At 41.1% G+C, this 19561-nt stretch overlaps 1 protein-coding gene across 3 annotated transcripts in view; it reads right to left on the bottom strand.

Annotated features, from left to right (window-relative positions):
- LAMA4 (laminin subunit alpha 4) overlaps nt 1-19561 on the bottom strand; it is a 104101-nt gene that overhangs the window by 66314 nt on the left and 18226 nt on the right. For 2 of the 3 annotated variants that reach the window (XM_064649733.1, XM_064649734.1), the window contains exons 2-3: nt 14648-14749; nt 1736-1860 (exon numbers count right to left, since the gene is read on the bottom strand). In XM_064649733.1, the coding sequence (XP_064505803.1) occupies nt 1736-1860; nt 14648-14749 (227 nt within the window). Of the gene's footprint in view, nt 1-1735; nt 1861-14647; nt 14750-19561 lie in introns of those variants that run through there. The other variant, XM_064649735.1, reaches the window with a different exon arrangement.

Genomic DNA, 19561 nt, shown 5'->3' with positions numbered 1-19561 from the left:
CTCTAGTGGTCTGAAATAGGAGAGGCATTATGTCCCTAGCAGAAAGGCTAAGGAGCATGTTGAAGCAGGGAATGCTATTTGGCCTCTGCTCCCATCTCACATAGACTGGCCAAGATAGGCTGTAGGTCAGGTCTCTGCTAGTCCTGCTGCACTGAGCCCTACTCAGTGCCTGGTAGACTGACCAGTTCCCTGCTGTCAAGGGGCACTGCTGAAGAGCCCAGTGGGCTGCAGGACTAGGCAGGGTGTGGGTGAGTGCAAACCTAGACATGCTGCATGAAATCATGGCATAGGGAGGACAGATCAGACCTTGCTTGGCTGACTTTGCTTAGTAGAGACTAGGTCTTGTGCTGTAGTGCCTCAGGCATGAGCAGCCCAGGATGTGGTTGAGAGAACAGCTTCTTACACTGAAGCAGCTCCTCTGTGCCTAGCAGGCTAAAAAAAATCACGTTGCCAAGGGTAAAGCACTACTTCTGACTGTTCCTATTTTTTTCAGGAATTACAGCTGTAACTGAAACTGGAGGAAGTAGTCTGCTTCATCTGTGAGCTCACTCACTCCTAAGCCTTTCTGTAAGTGAGCAAAGCCAGGTTCTTCCACTGTCTCTGGAGGATTTTCTCTGTAATCCAGGCGTAAACTGAAGTTTTTCAACATAGCTGTTCTCCACCCCATGGCCCTTTCACATGTCTGCAGCTCACTGCAAAAGCCGGAGTTGTTTTGCGGGAATTTGGCCAGAGTGATTTTGTTCCATTGCCAGGTTGAGCCCTGAGCAGCTAAGCAAAATGCAGCTTATCCCACCTTAAGGCTGTGTGAGTAATCCTATGGCAACAGCAAACAAATACAGTGAGGACAAAATTCCCTTCACTGAGAAGCCCTGCTGAAAGCAGAATGGAAAACAATACAAGGGGAGTACATAGCTCCCTGAGAAATAGCTTCAATCTATCGGCAACTATTTACTAGCATCTCTTCTGTGCACTATGGTGGGATTTGCAGAGATGCCTCTCTCCCAGAGCATGAAACTTGAGCAGGATGAAGTTGATAATTTCTTTCAGCTGCATTACTGATGTGCCACTCACAGTTTCTAATGGCTGCTCATAGTTTGTAGGTTTTTTTTTTTTTTTTTTTCTGAAGGCACAAAGCAGTCAGCAGCTGGAGCTCTTTGGCTTGATCTTTTTCTGTCAGGCTTCAGAGTTTCTTACCCAAAAGTAGCTAGGCATCAGCTGAAGGGGCACCGTACCTATCACAGGGTCCTCTGGTCCTTTAACTGTTACTGTATTAACCAGATCCAACCGCTGTTGACTCAGGAGACTGACAGGTTATGCTTTTTTGTGATTGCTTTTACCCTTCAGAGGACATGAACTGACCTTTCTGTCTCTCTGTCTCAGCCTCATAAATCCCTGATGACACCTTCCTTGGGAATTGGACTTTAGGAGACTCTTAAAAGTAACCAGACAACTGAATAATCTCTCCTATGTAAAAGAGGGTGAACTTGAATTTGCTCAAATATTTTCTCCCCCCTCCTGGTAAAAATTTATATGAGCACTGAAGGATACTTTACACCTTCCAAGTGAAATGCTGTTTCCTGTGGTTATAAATGTGAGCAGCTGGTATTCCTCTTATATTCCCCCATTTGTCAAGAGCAGCAGCCTTGTTTCCTGCATCAAGGAAGGGATGCTGACCCCACCTTGGGAAGGGTCAAAGCCAGCCCAAATCAAAGAAAAGCAAAGACTCTTTACATACTTAGAATGTGCTGGCAGAGGACAGGGGCAGGGCTGGCAGAACGTGGGCACTCCTCTGACAACATCACCAATGAAGCCGTCTGGACACTGCTCACAGTGCTGTCCTGTTGTGTTTCTCTGACAGTCCTTCAGTGGAAAGAGAGAGAATGGTGAAAGTTAAACAGAGGTGCTGCCTAATTCAGAAAGAAATTTAGCTGAAGACCTGGCCAAGCAGAACAGTGGCTGATGCCAGACCTAGACCCTTCAAGGTACTGACAGATGTAGCCAAACCAGCTAGCACTCCTGAAAATAAAAATGCTATAAATGATTACACTGACCAGCAGCAAGTGTTGACAAGGTGTGATACAGGATAAAACAGACATATGTGCCTGGCAGGTGCTGGAGCAGAAGCAGCACTACCTGTTGTCAGAGATGTAGGAGGTACTCAGAGGTAGCTGGCAGCCCTATTTTGAACTGGTATAGACAACAGTGCAAAATCCCTTTTATTGATATCAAGACAAAATAAAAAAAATATCTGCTGGTGAATACTGGCAACAGACTTCAGCCCAGACACAGGTTTCAGCAAGGCTGCCGTGGTGGAGGGAAATAGTTTTTCCCCCTGCAGTTATAAAATGGTAAGACCCCAGGGGGTGGTGAGCCTTGAAGTTTTGAAGTTTTACCCCATGAGCGCTTCTGCAAAATATAAACATATCACACTCAGAACGGAAGAGAAGTGGTAGAAGTTTGGTGGTAGAAGTGGTAGCCATGTTCTGAGGCCACGAGGAAGGGGCTCGGAGCCCCTTGAGGCCTCTGGGCCCCCCCAGCCCCTGGCTGGGGGTGGCTGCAGAGACTTGGAACAGCATAAGGCTGGGCTAAGTACCTGTAGCTGAAAGCTAAAGAAGTTTTCTCCACTGTGAGTGAGCAGAGACAGAGCAACAGCAGTGAACAGAGGCTATGGCTGAAAGCCAATAGATAAGAATTGAACTGGAGAAGCAGCAGAAATAGCATGCAGCTGAGCAAGGAAGACACAGAGTTGTCTGAGAGAGCCGAGGGAGAGAGAGAGAGCAGCAGAGAGAGAGGAAGTTGGGGTAAGAACTGAAACCAAAAGACCCCAAACTCCTTGGAGACCCCTCACCTCCTAGAAGGGAGGGGTGAAGTGCAACATGCACTGCAGAAGAGCTGAGAAGCTCAAAGCGTCCTGGAAAGCTGGACCGGGACAGAGAAGGAATGCAGAGGGGGTGACCTTGGCCCCCCCTGCTGCTTGAGACAGAGCACAGAGCTCTGTAGGGGAACTTGAATCCCCTGAGGAAAGGGACCGTCATGAAGATCCCTGAGCTTCGTGGTATGACGTGGTGATGCGAGCTTGTCCCTGCTACGCAGTCCACGGAAGAGAAGAGCCTCGCTTTAGACGATGGGCCACGAGGGCTTGGATACCCCTCGTGAGTACTGGCAGAGATCCAGTTACAGCCGCTGCATAGAGACAGAGAGACCTGCTGCCTTAGAGACATTGCTGCTCTGAAAAAAGGATCTTTCCTTCTTCCTCCTGGACTTTTATTTGGAGGGGAGAAGAGATTTGATTCATTGTAAATACTTATGTCATGGTAGAGATAGCTAAGATTGTATATAATGTATTGTAGTATTTATTTGTACAGTCATTTTAATATATTCCCTTTCCCCCATTTTGAGTCTCGTGTTTTGTCTGGAAAAAACATCTCACACTGGGTTGAGATGTGGGAGGGGGCTTGGACTAGGGAATTGGATTTTTGGGGCTCTCAAACCATGACAGCTGCTTCTAGGATTTGGTGACTGGAGAAGAGCATCCAGAGAATCTGCATGTAAATGCTGCCTTTGTCAGTGGCTCTGAAATTTTTCTCCTGAAATGAAGTATTATAGCATGAAGGGTTGTGTTACCACTAAACTTGGTTTTCAGTCTTAAAGAGGTCTACTTAAGAAGGTAAGAAGCAGGAGTGTTCTGTAAGTGGCCTATGAAATACTGATCAACGGGGCAAAATGTCACTCATTTTATAAGCAAGTTTCCATGCTTTAATGTTTTTAAGGAAACATGTTTCCACATGCAGAAGAAAATTGGCCACCAGCTGAAACTGTTGGTGCTTCAGGGAAGTAAATCAAGCTGTGGTAATTCATACAGAATATATGTTCCAAAACATTTTATTTTGCTAGGTACAACATTGGGCCGCTCAGATAATACCTGTAATAACAAAAGCAGTCAAGGTTTGCTGTCGTCATGGCTAGGCTTTGCGAACAAAGATTTGGGAGGTTTGCTGTAAACAGTTCTAAATAGAACTGGTAAGTCATGTAAGCTTAAGAAGCCATTATTATGTTTTTTTGTTTACAAACGGACACACTTGGATGCCACAGATTATGTGGACTTTCCCCTAGGTACATGACAAGGTGGTGGGTCAATGGCACAGAGTTCATGACCAGTGCTCCTGCACACTGCAGGACTTCTGCAGATTCCCATCTCCCTTTCCACTTCAGCAAATATCCAGAAGTTATCATCAAAACCCCACAACCCTCCAAATTCTAATTGTCTCACAGAATTACTTTAAAACAGTAGGAAAGGTGCATAAAGACTGTTCCATTCTTGCAACAGTGCAATGAGTTTTGCAATGTCCCTAAATCAAAACTCTCCAGTTACAGCACTTTGTATGGATAGGAGGCTTGAGGCAGCAAGAAAACAGCTCATTGGTAGAAATATGTGGAGATCTATCAGTGCATATTTGCTGTGCATTTGGGTTAGCTTCCTTGATTCTTTCCTCTTCTGAGCTAAAACAGGGATAATGGAAACTGCAGACTGATAGATATGATTTCCATCCCTGGTAAAATGACAGTGTCTATAATAAAGAAGAAGATTTCTGAGTACATGAATAAGAATCATCTGTTCCAGGAACTTCTGCCTCAGTAATCTGCTGTATAATGGTACAAATAAGCAAGGGTATGAAGTGGAACCAGAGGGTGTAACTTATCTGGTATTTCAATAAAGGCCAACTAAGTTGTCAAGGTACTTGAAAAAAGTTTCTTTTGCAAACTGAAAGCTGATAAAGGGCAGGAAAATAAAAGCAGGATATAACAGTTATTTTTCAGAGTGGGAAGAGTCACTATTCAGATCACCTAAGCCTTGGTGCTAATATGAGTTTTGTTCAGTATTCCCCAGTGTGCTACAGAGACCAAAAATGTAGGGTTGCTCAGCTGGGAGAGAAAGGCAGGAGGGTGTGTTTGTATAATTAGAAAGCTGGTAAATAAGTTGAATGCAGTACAATAGTTCACCCAAATTCTGCAATATAAGAACTGAGGGGCACTGAATTGAAAAGGTACTTATCTACAGAGAAGATAAACTTCTGCAATAGTACTTGCAGAGACAAAAAGGTATTTCCTAGAGAAATTAATGGGCAACTGATTCATAAATGGATATTGAAAGGACTCAGGAGGTATATACCCTGTAACATACTCTAATATAGCAATTGTGGATACTGGTAGAGCACAAAACATAGACTTCAGAAATAGGCCAGTCTAGGTGCCCTCCTTGCCTGGACCTCCACTGCCACTGCTGGAGACCATATATGAGCTGTAGAGACCTTCAGTTGGGTCCTGCATGAAACCTCTTGTGCTAGGTTCCCCCAATTTATTCTTCAGCAGCCATTTAATCCCATCACAGGAGTTTCTATCTTGTCAGCATTCCATGTAAGAAACAGAGAAGTTGGATGTGGGATTTCAGGAGTGCTCAAAGTGGGGGGAAGCTCCCTAGCCTTGGGCAAGGGGCACTGTGGCTGAAACTTCTTTAACAGCAGCAGGCTGGTGATGGGTGAGTTCACCTAACCAATTTTTTCACCTGAGGCAGTCTCTACAGATTTGAAGCACACTGTCTACTCCAAACATCATGTGTTTGAAGAAAAGAGAAGAGAAGAGAAGAATACAATTAGGGGAGACATAATGAAAATAAATAGTCAGGTTTCATTTGCACAGGAATTACTAAATGAGTTTTGTATCCTAGTATTGTGACTTTGATTTAGTGGCAGAATTTTGTCCTGGCGACACTGATGTTTTGGGTTTTGCTTGGGCTTTATTTATATCATCAATATGCATTGAAAAGCACCATTTCAGTAAAAATTCTCACCCTTGTGAAAACATATCTGACTTTTTTTTTTTTTTTAGCCAATCTTTCTTATCTGAATTCCATTATAGTCTCCTGGTTAGGATTCACCATTTTACATCAGAGTTTTGATTCTAGAAGACTCTGTCTTGCTGCATGTTTTATGGTCTTAGAGAACCCATTGTACAGGAATTATTTATTTCTACAAGACTGTGATTTGGCTGGAGAACTCTACAGTAAGTAGAATGTGATAAGAAAAGGAAAAAAAGTCAATTTTTATTCCATAGATCTTTAAATAGATTAGGCATCAGTAGTTTTAGAGCTAAAAGTGTTTTTTTCCTAGTCTTATTTGTGTAAGGAAGAAAATATTTAGTATACAGAAAACCAGGAAGTTATTTTAACTGAGAAGCAAAAGAGCAATCCTGTGTCTGAAGCACTGGCAGAGGCCTCAGGTGGACTGCACTCAATTGTAGCCTTCACTGTGCTCTGTGTTTGATCAATTCACATTGTTTGTCTTCAGGTCTCCAAACAACATAATGGTATTAACAGAATAAATTTGTTAATGATTTCCAAAGCTCGGACACCATTGCAATGAACAGAACAGGGCAGCAAATGCTACTTCTTAAATCTGTAGTTTTTCATCTTCTAAACTGAAGGGAAGTGATAATCGGCTCTTTTACCCAAAGATCCCCTTAGCTGAGTGATTGAAGAACTTTCATAGTTTTTCTCTGGTTAGTGATTATGACTTTATCTTCTTTAACAAGTCAGAACTCTTCTGAGGATTTTAAACCGTATTTTTACAGTGATAGAAAAAGTGTCCTTATATTTTATGTTCCATTATTTTGCAATGAGATGCTGAGTGCATTAAGCCTGGGAGACATCTCTGAAGGGAGGGAGAATACCCTCCCTGAAGCTTATGGGTGACTCTCAGCGTTCAGTACACTGGCTTGGTAGTTTGAGAAAAGTGTTTTGCTTCTAAGTGGATCACTTTTGACAGAGAAATAATGAGGAAAAAAATTAAATTCCATTTATGGTGATTTCTGTGAAACTGGATTTCAAATAAGTGCTTTGCTGTAAGAGTCGTAAGGGTTACTCTTGGTTCTGGTATTCATACATGTTTTAGAATGAAAGGCATCATTTATGGTTGATATTATATGTCAGACTATGTATGGGATTGCTCACAGCTCCCCCCATCTCAGTGGTTAATTCAAATGTGCATGTAGAATTGTAGACATATGTTTACTCATATTGGTGTCTACTTTTTCAAATAAAGAAACCCAGTATATGGTTTTTCTTTTGGTTTCCTTTGAAAAACAAGCAGAAACCTCTAAAAAATATGCAGTAACATGTGCCTTAGGACATCAGATGCTGAAGTTTAGCAGAAAATTGCTGCCTGTTTTTGTACAGGACAGAGAGAGAAATAGCAAAGGTCAAGAATACAGGTACAACCATATAGTTAGAAATATCACAACTAGGCTTTATGATACTCTATTTTTTGTAAACTGTTTCAAATTACAGCCAGTTAAAAATCTAAGCTCAATTCTTTTCATGAGCCCATGTTAATACTTTTCCCTTCCTCAAGAACACTTCAGCTTCAGCAGAAATAATCCAATATAATAGCAGCCTGGCTTCTAAACGCTTCTGTGTGAGTCTACAGCATATAATAATTCATTCATCAGTACACCAGCAGCAGCTTGTCAGATGACAAAGTGGCTGGAGTGTATTTGCTTGTGGAAGAAAATGCCTTAGCTTGTCCTACTACTCTGCTCTCACTGAGTGCCAGCAATCAGGGTGAGCGTTTCTACCTATCTCTTACTGAAACTATCTATATGCACATGAAAAGAACACAAGATGGTGCTATGGGGAGGGGGAGTGGAGGGAGGTATAATTTGGAAATGATTGTCAGCACTGAGCTCCTGAACTCATTTGCTTAGAAAGTATGGATGAAATAGCTGTTTTGAGACCATAGAGCACTTCATGTGATGCAGTTCTTCTCAGCAGATACATTTGTGTATAAATAATAATGAAAAGTTTGTTGATTCTCTTCAGGCAATGGTACCAGGACAAGTTTCTCAGCACAAGATAAACATGCTCCTGTAAATGAATATAACTGAAAATGAGAGTTGGAAATCTGCCCCACCTTAATTTAGGAACATGAACTTACAAGAGAAGAGCTCATTCTAATGGTCTTCAAACGCACCAGCTTAATTAAATGTTCCATTTAGGGAGTTTTAGGGAAATTATTTCATCAGAAACAGGGTTTACATTTCTGTGCAGTTTGTTTGTGTTTATTGCTGGGCCAGTAGAGATTGGCCTGAGGTAGATTTAGACTTCCTAAGTCATATATGCCCTAATATCTGAGGTTACAGAACTGCATAACATTCCCAATGTCAGCACATCAGAACTTGCTACTGTCCCAAAATAATAATATTAATAAATAGAGTATAGTATAATGCCTTGAAATCCAAGAAACGCACATGCTTTGTCTTTTTGATCTATGAGGTTTATGATTTCAAACCTTCTCTCTCCAGCCACTGTGGATAAGATGTAGTGCTAGTTTTCAGAATTTTGTATGTAAGAAGGAGATAAGGCACTAAAAGTAAACATAAGGTATTGTGAAATTTTTACTGAAATAAAGATAATTGTCTACCTAAAAAAATTAGAATAGAAAAAACCCTCACTTCCTGATATAGTTTGAGACAATATACCCCCTCTATGTCAAAGTTTTGATTTGTAGAACTTGTCCTTTATCAGAGAAATGGGAGCTTGTGTTGGGTCTCTGTGACCAGGTTTTTGTAGTGGGGGTGCTACCCCCGTAGCTTCTGCGAGAAGCTGCCAGAAGCTTCCCTCATGTCTGGTAGAACCAATGCCAACCAGCTCAAGGGTGGACCCACTGCTGGCCAAGGCCAAGCCCATCAGGAATGATAGTAATGCCCCTGTGATAACATATTTAAGAAGGAAAAAAATGTTATTGGGCAAGTGAAAATTGCAGCTGGAAAAGAGCAGAGTGAGACCATGTGAACAGCTCTGCAGACACCAAGGTCAGTGATGAAGGAGGGGGAAGGAGGTGGAGGACCTCAGGTGGAAACCTCAGGCCCAGGAGCTGAGGTTTCCCTGCAGTCAGTGGTGCAGACCATGGTGGAGCAGCTGTGTCCCTGCAGTCTATGGAGGACTACGGGGGTGCAGAGACCCACATTGGAGCAGGTGGATGCGGGAAGGAGGCTGTGAACCCATGGGAAATCCATGCTGGAGCAGAGTCCTGGCAGGGACTGCAGACTGGTGGAGAGAGGAGACCACGCAGGAGCAGGTCTTCCTGGTAGGACTTGTGGTTCTGTGGGGGACCCACGCTGGAGCAGCCTGTGCCTGAAGGACTGTACTCCTTGGAAAAGTGACCCATGTTGCAGCACTTTATGAAGAAGTTTGTGAAGAAGAGGGGGGACCCCACGGTGGATTAGGGGAAGGTCTCCTCTCTCTGAACAGGGGCAGAAACAACCTGTGATGAACTGACCATAATCCCCTTTTCCGCCTCCCTGCGCCGCTGTGGGGGAGGAGGTAGAACTTAGGAAGGAAAGAGGGATGGGGGGAAGGTGTTTTTAAGATTTATTTTACTTCTCATTCTTCTGCTCTAATTCTGTTAGTAATAAATTTAATTAATATCCCCACTTTGAGTCTGTTTCACCCATGATGGTATCTGGTGAGTGATATCTCCCTATCCTTATCTTAACTCATGGACCCTTTTTTATATTTTCTCTCCTCTGTCCAGTTGCAGAGCAGAGTGAGAGAGCAGCTTTAGTGGGTACCTGGCATTCAGCCAGGGTCGACCCACTACAGAACTGACACCTTGTCTCCCACCTGGCCTCCTACTTTCTCAATCTATCATCTGTCTTAACGAATTGTGGCAAATGTGGCCGAGCAGGTGTGAGAGCAGCAGCAGCCCCTCCTCCCAGTCTTGGCCTGACTTCCTTTGTGCCTCTTACACGGGCTGTGCAGGGAGCCGAAACAAATTGGTTCCATGTTGGGGGTCACTGTTGCAAGTTTTCAATAGTAAACCAGTTAGGACAACAAATACTCAATTTAAAAATAGCTAAGAGGGAGGAAAATGAGTTGACTAACACTAATGCTTTTGCAACTACTGCATTCTAAAACACTCTGGAGAAGAGAAAGGCTTCATTTAGCACAAGACTGTTGTAGTTCTAGTTAGCTTTTCAAACATATATCACCAAGGTCACTATAGATAGCTGAGGTTCATCTTTATAGAAAGAAACATCGAGCTATAAGCAACAAGGCTCTTTGTGAAGCCAGAAGTACCTAATAAGCTGGAGAATTTTACTACCTTCCTAACTGCTTTTTGTTCATACTTGATGGATGGTTGTGGATCCACTGGCAATTCTCCATACCAGCCTTGGCAATCATGTGGAACATATTATCCTCTTGGGCAGAACTGCCAAATCTGTTCCAACTGTTCCACTCAGCTGTAGACCCAAACACTTAAACACAAATCACTCACGCTACAATATGCTCTATTGTAAAAAAGTTCCATAAAAGGCTGGAAAAGATACCAGTGGATTTATCCTCTCCACTGTTATGATCATTTGCTCTTTCTTCTTCCATATTTATTCATATTTATTTATTTATGAATACTTGGATATCTTCTATAAATACTAATCAAATATATGGGATTGAGATGGTAACAAACCACTCAGAGATTTTTAGGTAGACAACAACAAAACTACCCTTCACCTTCTGCTATAGTGCTCTCTCTGTCTTACTTGTTCTGCTCTGTGTTTTCATGTGTCTATGAAGATCTAACCTCCATCAATAGTTGAAGCCACACAAAGGACACTGATAACTCAGCCCAACAAAAGTTTGCCTGGATGTACAGCTTGGTGATTTTTAAATCTTTTCAACCTTTCAATCCATTTTGTTGTGTTTGTCTGGAATCACTGCCATAATATATTGTAGTCATCTCAAGCAACTTCCTTCCCTGGAGTGTGCAATCAAAATTTTTGGTATGGTAAATCCCTGTCAATTATATTACTCGCATATTATATGACAGCTTATTACTTTAGACAAGCTATTTCACCTCCATATGTCATTCATTTCAGAGCTGACCATCACTTCTCTGATGTCCAGTCAGTTGAAGCCTGCCCCCACGTCTGAATTTTCAAATGTTGAACCCTCTGTGGAGGTGCTCTAAAGAAATAGCCCTGCTGTAGGTTACTGGTGGAATAGGGTCAGGGGGATAGTGAAGGAGGCAAAACATTCCCTTCATATCTTCCTAGCTTATTAGCAGCAAAACATGATGTGCTTTATGCAGGAGAAATGCACATCCCTGGGTCTGCAGACTACTACTTGCAGCTGATGCAGTTTCACCCATTTAACATCACATATATGTATGTTTCTAAAATCAAAAGCTAAAGTCCTAAGTGAATTTATTTTCTTCTCTTAGCCAGGATTAAGAAAATGATGTTAAAAGTCTAAAGTCTAAAATCAGCACAATGAATTGACGTTTCTTCCCCTACTAGACTTACCTGTATCAACAGATAATGTCTTTGAAAGGAAGCATTATTTGACATCTCAATTTTATTATATCATAAATAGAGCTTACACTGTGTTGGATGTTCTTCCTTTAACACTTGGACGATTTTCCATCCTAATATGATGGACTGAGTGTCTCTTCAGTTTTAATCACAGGACCACATGACTGATTTCATCACTGGTTTTATGTGGACATTTGTGCAAGAAAGGCTCTGTCTGCAGTAATTTCTTCTGTCTGGTTACCTAATGAGTTTGTTGATTCATTGATTGTGTCATTCAATAAGCTTTTAATGACTTGTGGATTTGATTTACACTCTATGAATAAGCTGTGAGAAGTTTTGAAACAGAATCTCAAGTTATATATGCTGACAGAAATTAAAGATGTGAGCACTCTACCTGAAGGCATTGCTAATAAGGGTTTAATTTTATTTGATTTTAAATTCAGGGCACAGGCCAATGAAAATTTCATTAATTTGTATGCTGTGGGAACTACATTTGCCAAATTGATTTGGGCGATTTGCATAATATGATGGTCTCAGAGCTTAGTATGGAATCTGACCCTTATATTTCATCCCTTTTGAAGCAGAGTACTTTTTCCTTTTCATACTGTCTTGTCCATTTCACAGCTTTATTCGGTTCTTATAGCTTAGTTATTACTTAAACTATAAAAAAATAATTATCTACCAACTGAACACAATGTTATTACTACTTTCATGTTATTATTACCGTCAGAATTGTTAGCAGAGTTAACTTTAAAAAATGATGAGGTTTTTTAATGCTTAAATAAGTCTATTAAAAAAATTCCATTAAACATGCAGATATAGAAAGTTTTAACTTTGGGGAACATCAGTTCTTCTCAAGATCTTCTGCTAATGACATTCTGTGTCTATGGCTCATGTTTACAGTAAGATATGGTGGCAGTGAAGGGTCCATAAGTGATAAAATTTTAGAACAGTGCTGCATCTCAGGGAGATAGCAGGTTCATACTGATAGAAGTGGAGGATGACAACAATAATAATATGGGATAAATATAGATTTATTTTTTTCAACAGTCCATTAAAAACTAACTCAGTGCAGAAAATCTTACATCGTACTATCATATGTGGTGCAAGAATTATTGGATTAGTTTCCCTAAAAATTTGAGAATGGAGAAAATGGTGAGCTCTCCATACCATGTGGTGCTATCTCTTTGCAGGAACTCCCAGCTATTGCAAGTATCTACTCCCTTCTGCACCAGCCCCAGTCCCAGCAGCCTTTGGCCAGATCCACACATGCGCTTGTCCAGAACAGTCCTTTTGGAAAGCTGCTTTGTCCACTGATTCTAATACAAATCACGTTACCAAACATCAAATCACTTTTTCCTAATTTAAATTAATTCATTCATCTGACATGCTTCTCCTTGCTGTAATTCAAGTTACTTCTTTCATTCTCCAAGCTTTCCTTCTCCCAGACTTTTCACTCACATTTGGTGGTTTACCAATTTCATTAGTCTTCCGAACTTGCCTGGATGTTTCCAAATGCTCAGGAAAGTCCTGTTACTGCAGTCCCCATGGCCGTCTCTTGTTCTGTTTTATGCTATCAAACTTTTAAAACTCCTTTTCATTCTGCTCTATCCGTCTTCCTTTCACTCTTATTTCACTTAAGCTTTTCACTGTTCCCCTTTATTCAGAAGTAAATGACGTGTATTTAATGGCTTCCTAAATCATTCAGATAAGCTATCAAAGGGCTTACTAGAACTCAAGTAGAAAATTGGTGTTTGGATTTTCGCTTTATTCCTTACTACTGGGCTAATTCCAGGAGTTTAGTATCCTGAAGAAATACCAGTCAGGAATGGACAAACACCTTCAGATTTCCTGCTAATACGGTAGCTTTGCTGTTGTTGTTGCTGTTGTTTTGTTTTGTTCCTGAACCCTTGACATCAGGCTTAGTTTGTGGAAGATAGGAAACGGGTCTTCTGCTGTGTTTGTAAACTGAAGATATTACACTTCCCTACCTCATATATTCTACTCCAGAAGCTCTCTGGTGACCAGGGTTACCAGAAGCAGACATTTGACAAGCTCTCTCTCTTGTTCCTAAGTCTTCTGTCAGAAGTTTCCCCTTGGCATGGTCACTTGGCACTAAGGGGACAATCATCCCATGAGCAAAAGCCTTGTGCATGTGAAAGAGAATAGCTGTGAATGCCTAGCAGTGTAAAACCACTTTTGAAAATATAGTATTAAAACAGTAAGCCAATATGTGTTCTGCAGAAACCAGCCAATTCTAAGCACATTACAGTGGCCAAGCCATAGTAATTGTTCCTAGGCTGAACAGCTGCACTGTCTTCTTCCCACAGAAATAAAAATGGTAGGAAATAGGCCATGGAGCATGACTTTATGTATTTATATAACTGAAAACTTGATAGTGGCTGCAATGATGCAAAATATGTGAATATTATGAGGCCATTTTATGAAGAGATAAACTGAGGGCAAAGGTTTATGATTTGTCAAAAGTAATACATGCCAGAGCAAGGAGTTCTGGGCTCTACTGCTTTACAAGCCTGCAAAGAGTATACTAGTGCCTAGCTCTTGCTATGTGGTTTAGATACATTACAGTATTAACTTCCATCATTTTTATTAGTGTATTAGTGCTCTGATTGCCCACTAGTAATTGGGATTAGTTTTACTGAACTGATTTTTGCTCTGGAGCTACAAATGTTCAATATTACTAACATGCACCTTTCTGTATGAGCTGATTCTGAGTGAGATTGAACATATTGGAAATTGTAACAGTACCTTGGAGTTCAACACGATCTTCCCTTGGTGTATTATTTCAACCTTCTCATGTTGTTCCTTCACAGCAGGAGGCTGCCATGCAGCAGAATTGCTATGGATAACACATGTATATACACTCATAGGGGTTGCTCACCATTGTAAATTGTTTATATTATATACAGCACTGTATTCATAAGAGGAAGAAAGAAATGTGCTTGAAATTATAGATTTTTTTTTTTCTCCAGAGGTATATAAAACTCTTAGCATATTTGTGATGGACTAAACATTTTCTCCAGCATACCAGGTCTCAAAAATACAGCATGCAGGAAGTGTTTTGAATGTGCAGAGATAATTTATGTAGGTGAGAATGAAATTTGGTCACGATAATGTTATTAATGTATTGATCTTGGCCCTAGTTATGATCAATCTTCAGCAAAAAGTCCTGTGGTAAAGACACTGCTTTTGCTGTGTATTGAAACTGAGCACTGGTATTAATTGAAGAGTCAAACAATCAGAGAAGACAGAAATTCCTTACCACACAGATTCCAGATCCATCAAGGCATCTGTTTGCATTACCATTACAGTTGCAAGGAGAGCATTTTCCTGAGCTGGTACGATAAAATCCTTCTTGGCATCCCTGCAATGGAAAAAAAAAGTATTTCCTAAGGTTTGGTGGGAGGAGCAGAAAACAAGAACTATAACTATCAGGTCTCCCCAGAGCACACTGCTCAACCCAGTCATAGCAGACCACACACACACACACACTGCTGAACTCGAGTCTGTTCTTTTACTCTCTGTCCTGGTGCTTGCTTTTTTGCCTTAGAGTATTCAAGCTGTCAGCATTCCTGCCCGTGTCCTGTCCCTGACCAGCAGTGGGTGTGGAACTGGCAGATTCTTGCTACATTTTGTACTAGAGGATGAGTTAATCAGAAATGATAATCCTTCTCAGCAAAGAAGGTGTATTTATAGGAAAGGAATTCCTTTTTACTTGAAAAAAGGAAAAGCTTTAGAAAATTTACTTTCCATCAAAGCTTTGATGAGGTTTGGATAAATAATCTACAGGAGACAGAAACATACCTACAGAGATCAAGGTCCTTCTGAATAAATGTGTGGCTGAGCTTGTTCTATATAATTTAGTATTTTTGATAACACACCAAAGCTTACCAAAATTAAGCAGAAGACTGTAAATGTCTACATTGCCTAATTAGAGCAATGGTATAAGGAATCAGAAACACAAGGCTATTAAGATGCCGCTCTAAGACTGAAAAATAAAAAGAAAATTAAAGAGGATAGCTTTCATTTGATGTATTATGTGTAAATTCTTGTTCTCCACTGAAGAACTTCTCCCTCATTATACAAAGCTGGTAAGACATGCACAGGTTGACCTCAGGAGCAACATCTCTTACTCAGTCAGCACTTGCTCTCCCTGTCCAGTCTCCCTGTGTTACATGGATTATGTTGGATCCCTGAAAACTCATGAATTTTTGGATCCTAAATATCTTAACCTTATCTAACTCTTGCAATATTGTTGCAGAGGTGATGTGAAAGCATCAGCACATCATTCAGCTTTTAAAAAAATTATTTACCACATCCTGTTTCTGCTATCATTTGCAAATAGCACCCCTGAGGTGGCTGTCAGAGCCTGAGGTATGCCAGGCTCTCCTGGCATAATTTTTGTGGCCAGCACTTTTTGTATTCTGTGGATCTTGAGGACCTATCCTTGCAAAAAGTGGGAAGAGTGGAAAGTTCAAGTGACACAGAAGAGCATGAATCTTCTCATACAAAGAGCATTTTTATGAGCTATGAGGCTTCTTATTATATGGTACTGATCAAATTAGGATTAGATTTCCTTTGTATCTCCCTCTTCCTTACTTTCCTGGGTTGCCCTGAAATCAAGGATGAGTTTTTTTTTCTGCACTGCAGCAACCTTTGCTTCTCATGCCCACTGTAAGCTATGGCATGAACAGCAGGTCTATAGTATCAAATCCAGCACCACGCAGCGATACTTCCATTAGCTGCAAAAGCTGGGCTGTGAGTACTAGTGCTAAATATCCCTGCTGGTGGCTGGGGCTACCTAATCCTGGCATGGTGCTGTGGCCCTGTCACGTCTGGAACCTGCACTTGCACGTCTTCATGGTGGCAGTTGTAGCTGCGGAGCACTGGGTAGCAAAAGACAGCCGTCTTGAGTCTCGTCTCCATGTTAACTTCCATTCTCAAGTGTTGGTGGGCACTTCAAAACAGCCAGATAAGCTGCTTGTTTAGAAAACAATGTATCTTGTGAGATGACTAACAACACGCTTTAAAAAATGATGTTTAAAAATGAATCATTAATCCAGTCTTATCCCAGAGAGCTCTGAGAAGCTCAGATGAACATAAATGGAAATCACAGTTGCCTTTACCCTTCTTATGCACAATATTTTATCTGGTTTGCTTTGGAAACAGTTTATTTGATAATAGTTCCTAGGAGGAAAAGTCTTCATAGCACAGCCACTTTGGGACAGCAGAAATACTGTCTATTTGTACTGCTTGTTTCTTTCAGTTGTTTAGTCTTAACACAGAGCAGTAGGACTGGCTCCTGCCAGACTGAAGGTTGCAGAAGAATGATTACGCCACACACTGTGGAAGGGAGACAGTTAGTTTCTAAATTGAAAACAGATTCTTATCCCAGTGTTTGCCTTTGCAATATTTATTTCCGCCTATACAGATCTAAAGCTTGTTATACTCTCTGATGCCCCTCAGCTGGAGGGTGGTCCTAGCTGGTCCTTTAGTGTCTGCCCAAAAGCTTTCTTGGTTTTGCAGGTCTAAGCAGAATAATTTTTTACTTGTGATAGTGAATATAGACAATGAAAATGTAGGGATATGTGTAGAGGTGTCCGTGAAAATCCTTTAGTCAGCCACAAAGATAATCTTATTTTTAGTTCAACTAAGGGCATGCCTGCATTGCAGCCATGAGTGAGCTTTCATCTAATCCACCCATAAGACAGAAAAAGTCAGGTGCAGTTCAGTGCAACACTGCTGGTTCCAGCGTATGGGAAAGTGTTGCACAGTCTTTGCTAAGGTCCACTGGGAACCAGCTTACCTCCTATTCTGAAAAGACAAATTTCTCAGTTCCTCAGGCCATCTGCCTCAATTTTGTGTGCCTCTGCTATTTTCATTGTTGGAGACCCTCTTGAAAATGAGATGAAGGGTCCCAAGTCACCTGAGTATTTTTTTGCAACATTTTTTCCCCACGTTATTCAATTCATCACAAAAACTTAGAAAGTGCTGATGTTCACTATTCTAATACAATACTTTAAACCATGGGTTGCATCAATGTAAGCCAGAAATGAGGTATTGACAATCAATGCTATGAAGGAAGAGGGAATGAGGGGAAAATGGGATCCAGATTGTTTCCTTTGGGCTAAGAAGTTTTCTCAGGCATTCTGAAGTATTCTGATATATTTGTGTTGCTCCTTGCCCTACTAGTGATAATGGAGTGATTGGTTGGTTGTTCCAGGATGTGAGCCAACATCATATTTATAAAAAGAAGTGTCAGAGTGTTGAACTAATTGAGGGATTCAAATTGCTGAATGTTCTGGAAGCATAAAATAATTGCACACAAAGCACAAACAGGTCTGGAAAAAAATAAAAATACCCTCCCCGAAAAATCATTATGTAGGCAATTGAGTGAGGAACATTTTCATCCACTATCTGTTCCTGAACGGTGAATACAATTAGTGAGCCAAAATGTTAGGTCTGCATTAGCAATTATGTCTTCACAATTATTAAATTTCTTTTTCCCCAAGGGAAAAAGTTTGTTCCAGTTCAAGCTGAAAAGTCCAACTGAATGTTGGTCTTGCTGATCTCCTGAAAATTTTTACGCCCGTGGGGCATTTATTCCCCCCCTTCTCACTTTGCATCTGGATTTAATTATTACATTTCCCAAAAACAAGAACCAGCTGCATGCTGAAAGTGCTGTGGAGCCTGTAGTCATATTCTGTTTCTTCAGACACTTCTACTGGTCTGGGCGCAAGATGGGACTGAAGATGGAAGACAATCCACATATACATGGTATGAATTTACTCTCATATTATATTCAACCAGTTCCATTGCTTTCATCGCAGCTGCTCCTTATCCAAACCTGCATAACTAAGGGCAGAATTAAGTCCACCGTTCCACCCCGAAGTAGTGGTGCAGCTGTGCTGGGGTAGATATGTTTGCTGTGACCCTGCCTCCTCTGGTTTGCTTTTCCCAAAAGAAGAGTGCTGTGCTGGCAGCATGCACCAAGTGTCCTCTGTGACTGCATCTGCACTGTCTAGCTGAAAGGCAAGGTGTAGTTTCAGGCCTCAATTTGCTCCTTGACAGATTGTAATTTTCCTGACAATGACCAGGCACAGCTCAGAGCACGACATTTGTTAGGACGTGCTCCCATGAGGCAGTCTGTATGGGACTGCTCTTCTCTGGGCAAACTCGGAGAGCACTTCAACACATGGACATGGGCTGTGTTATGCTATTTGACTAGGAGGTCCCCACACTGCTTTATTCAGTAATTCAGATGTAGCCATTGACTCTCTCATCTAGTGGTAGGAAAACATGGCATGTTTCTTTAGTTAGTACTGGAACTTGTGACTTTCCTGTGAATATATAAACATACAAAGGGTCTCTGTCTTCCAGAATAAAAGGCTCCCTTGGATCCATACCAGTGTTTAGTATTTCCAGAGTTTTCTTTTGAGTGCTAGGGTACATGAAAGGATGTGTATCCAGGGCTAAATGGTCTACATTAAGACATTTCAGCCTTTGTTATATTCATTATCATTGTGCCTACCAGTCTTGGACCAGGAATCCCGTTACAATCTGGTCCAAAACAAACCCAGAAGAAAAAGATGGTGCTTGCCACTAGGACCATTGTAAAAGAGGAGACAGCTGTTGCACTTGGGGAACTGAATCTGAGGAACAGCACTCAAAGTAGTAGAGATGGCACATCAGCTGCTAAGTCACTGCTAAGTATAATGTCAGTTGAGCCTTGGTTGTAGCTCATCAGCGGTGTTATGGTCTTTATTTCTAGAGTCCAAAGGTGTGCTTCCCTCCAGATCTGAGAAGGTTCCTCAGGGGGCTATGTGGATGTTCAGGCATGAGGGCAACGATCAAACATTATGGTATTAGTAAACTCTCACTTCAAAGGTCTGCTCAGGATAGTAAAAGTGAATGCGAATTTTGTGTAGAAGGGTGATTTTTGATGACAGTAGGCAAAAATGCATATTTTTTTAGTTTCTAACAGGTCCCATGCATTACTTCTTTATATGTCAAGAGTTAAATAAATGACTACAGCATAACTTATTGTATGCTACTCAAGTCATAGTAACTGTCCTGATCATGTTCTTTTAGCCTTCAGTGGAAGAGAATTGTTAATTCTCATTACCTGTCCTCTGGTGACAGACAAGTACATACATAGATAGCTATTTCTGGTTAA

This window comes from Pseudopipra pipra, chromosome 3 (assembly GCF_036250125.1).
Source record: "Pseudopipra pipra isolate bDixPip1 chromosome 3, bDixPip1.hap1, whole genome shotgun sequence".
Classification (NCBI taxonomy): domain Eukaryota; kingdom Metazoa; phylum Chordata; class Aves; order Passeriformes; family Pipridae; genus Pseudopipra; species Pseudopipra pipra.
Note: the sequence above shows the minus strand (reverse complement) of the source record. Positions and strands in the feature narration are given on the sequence as shown.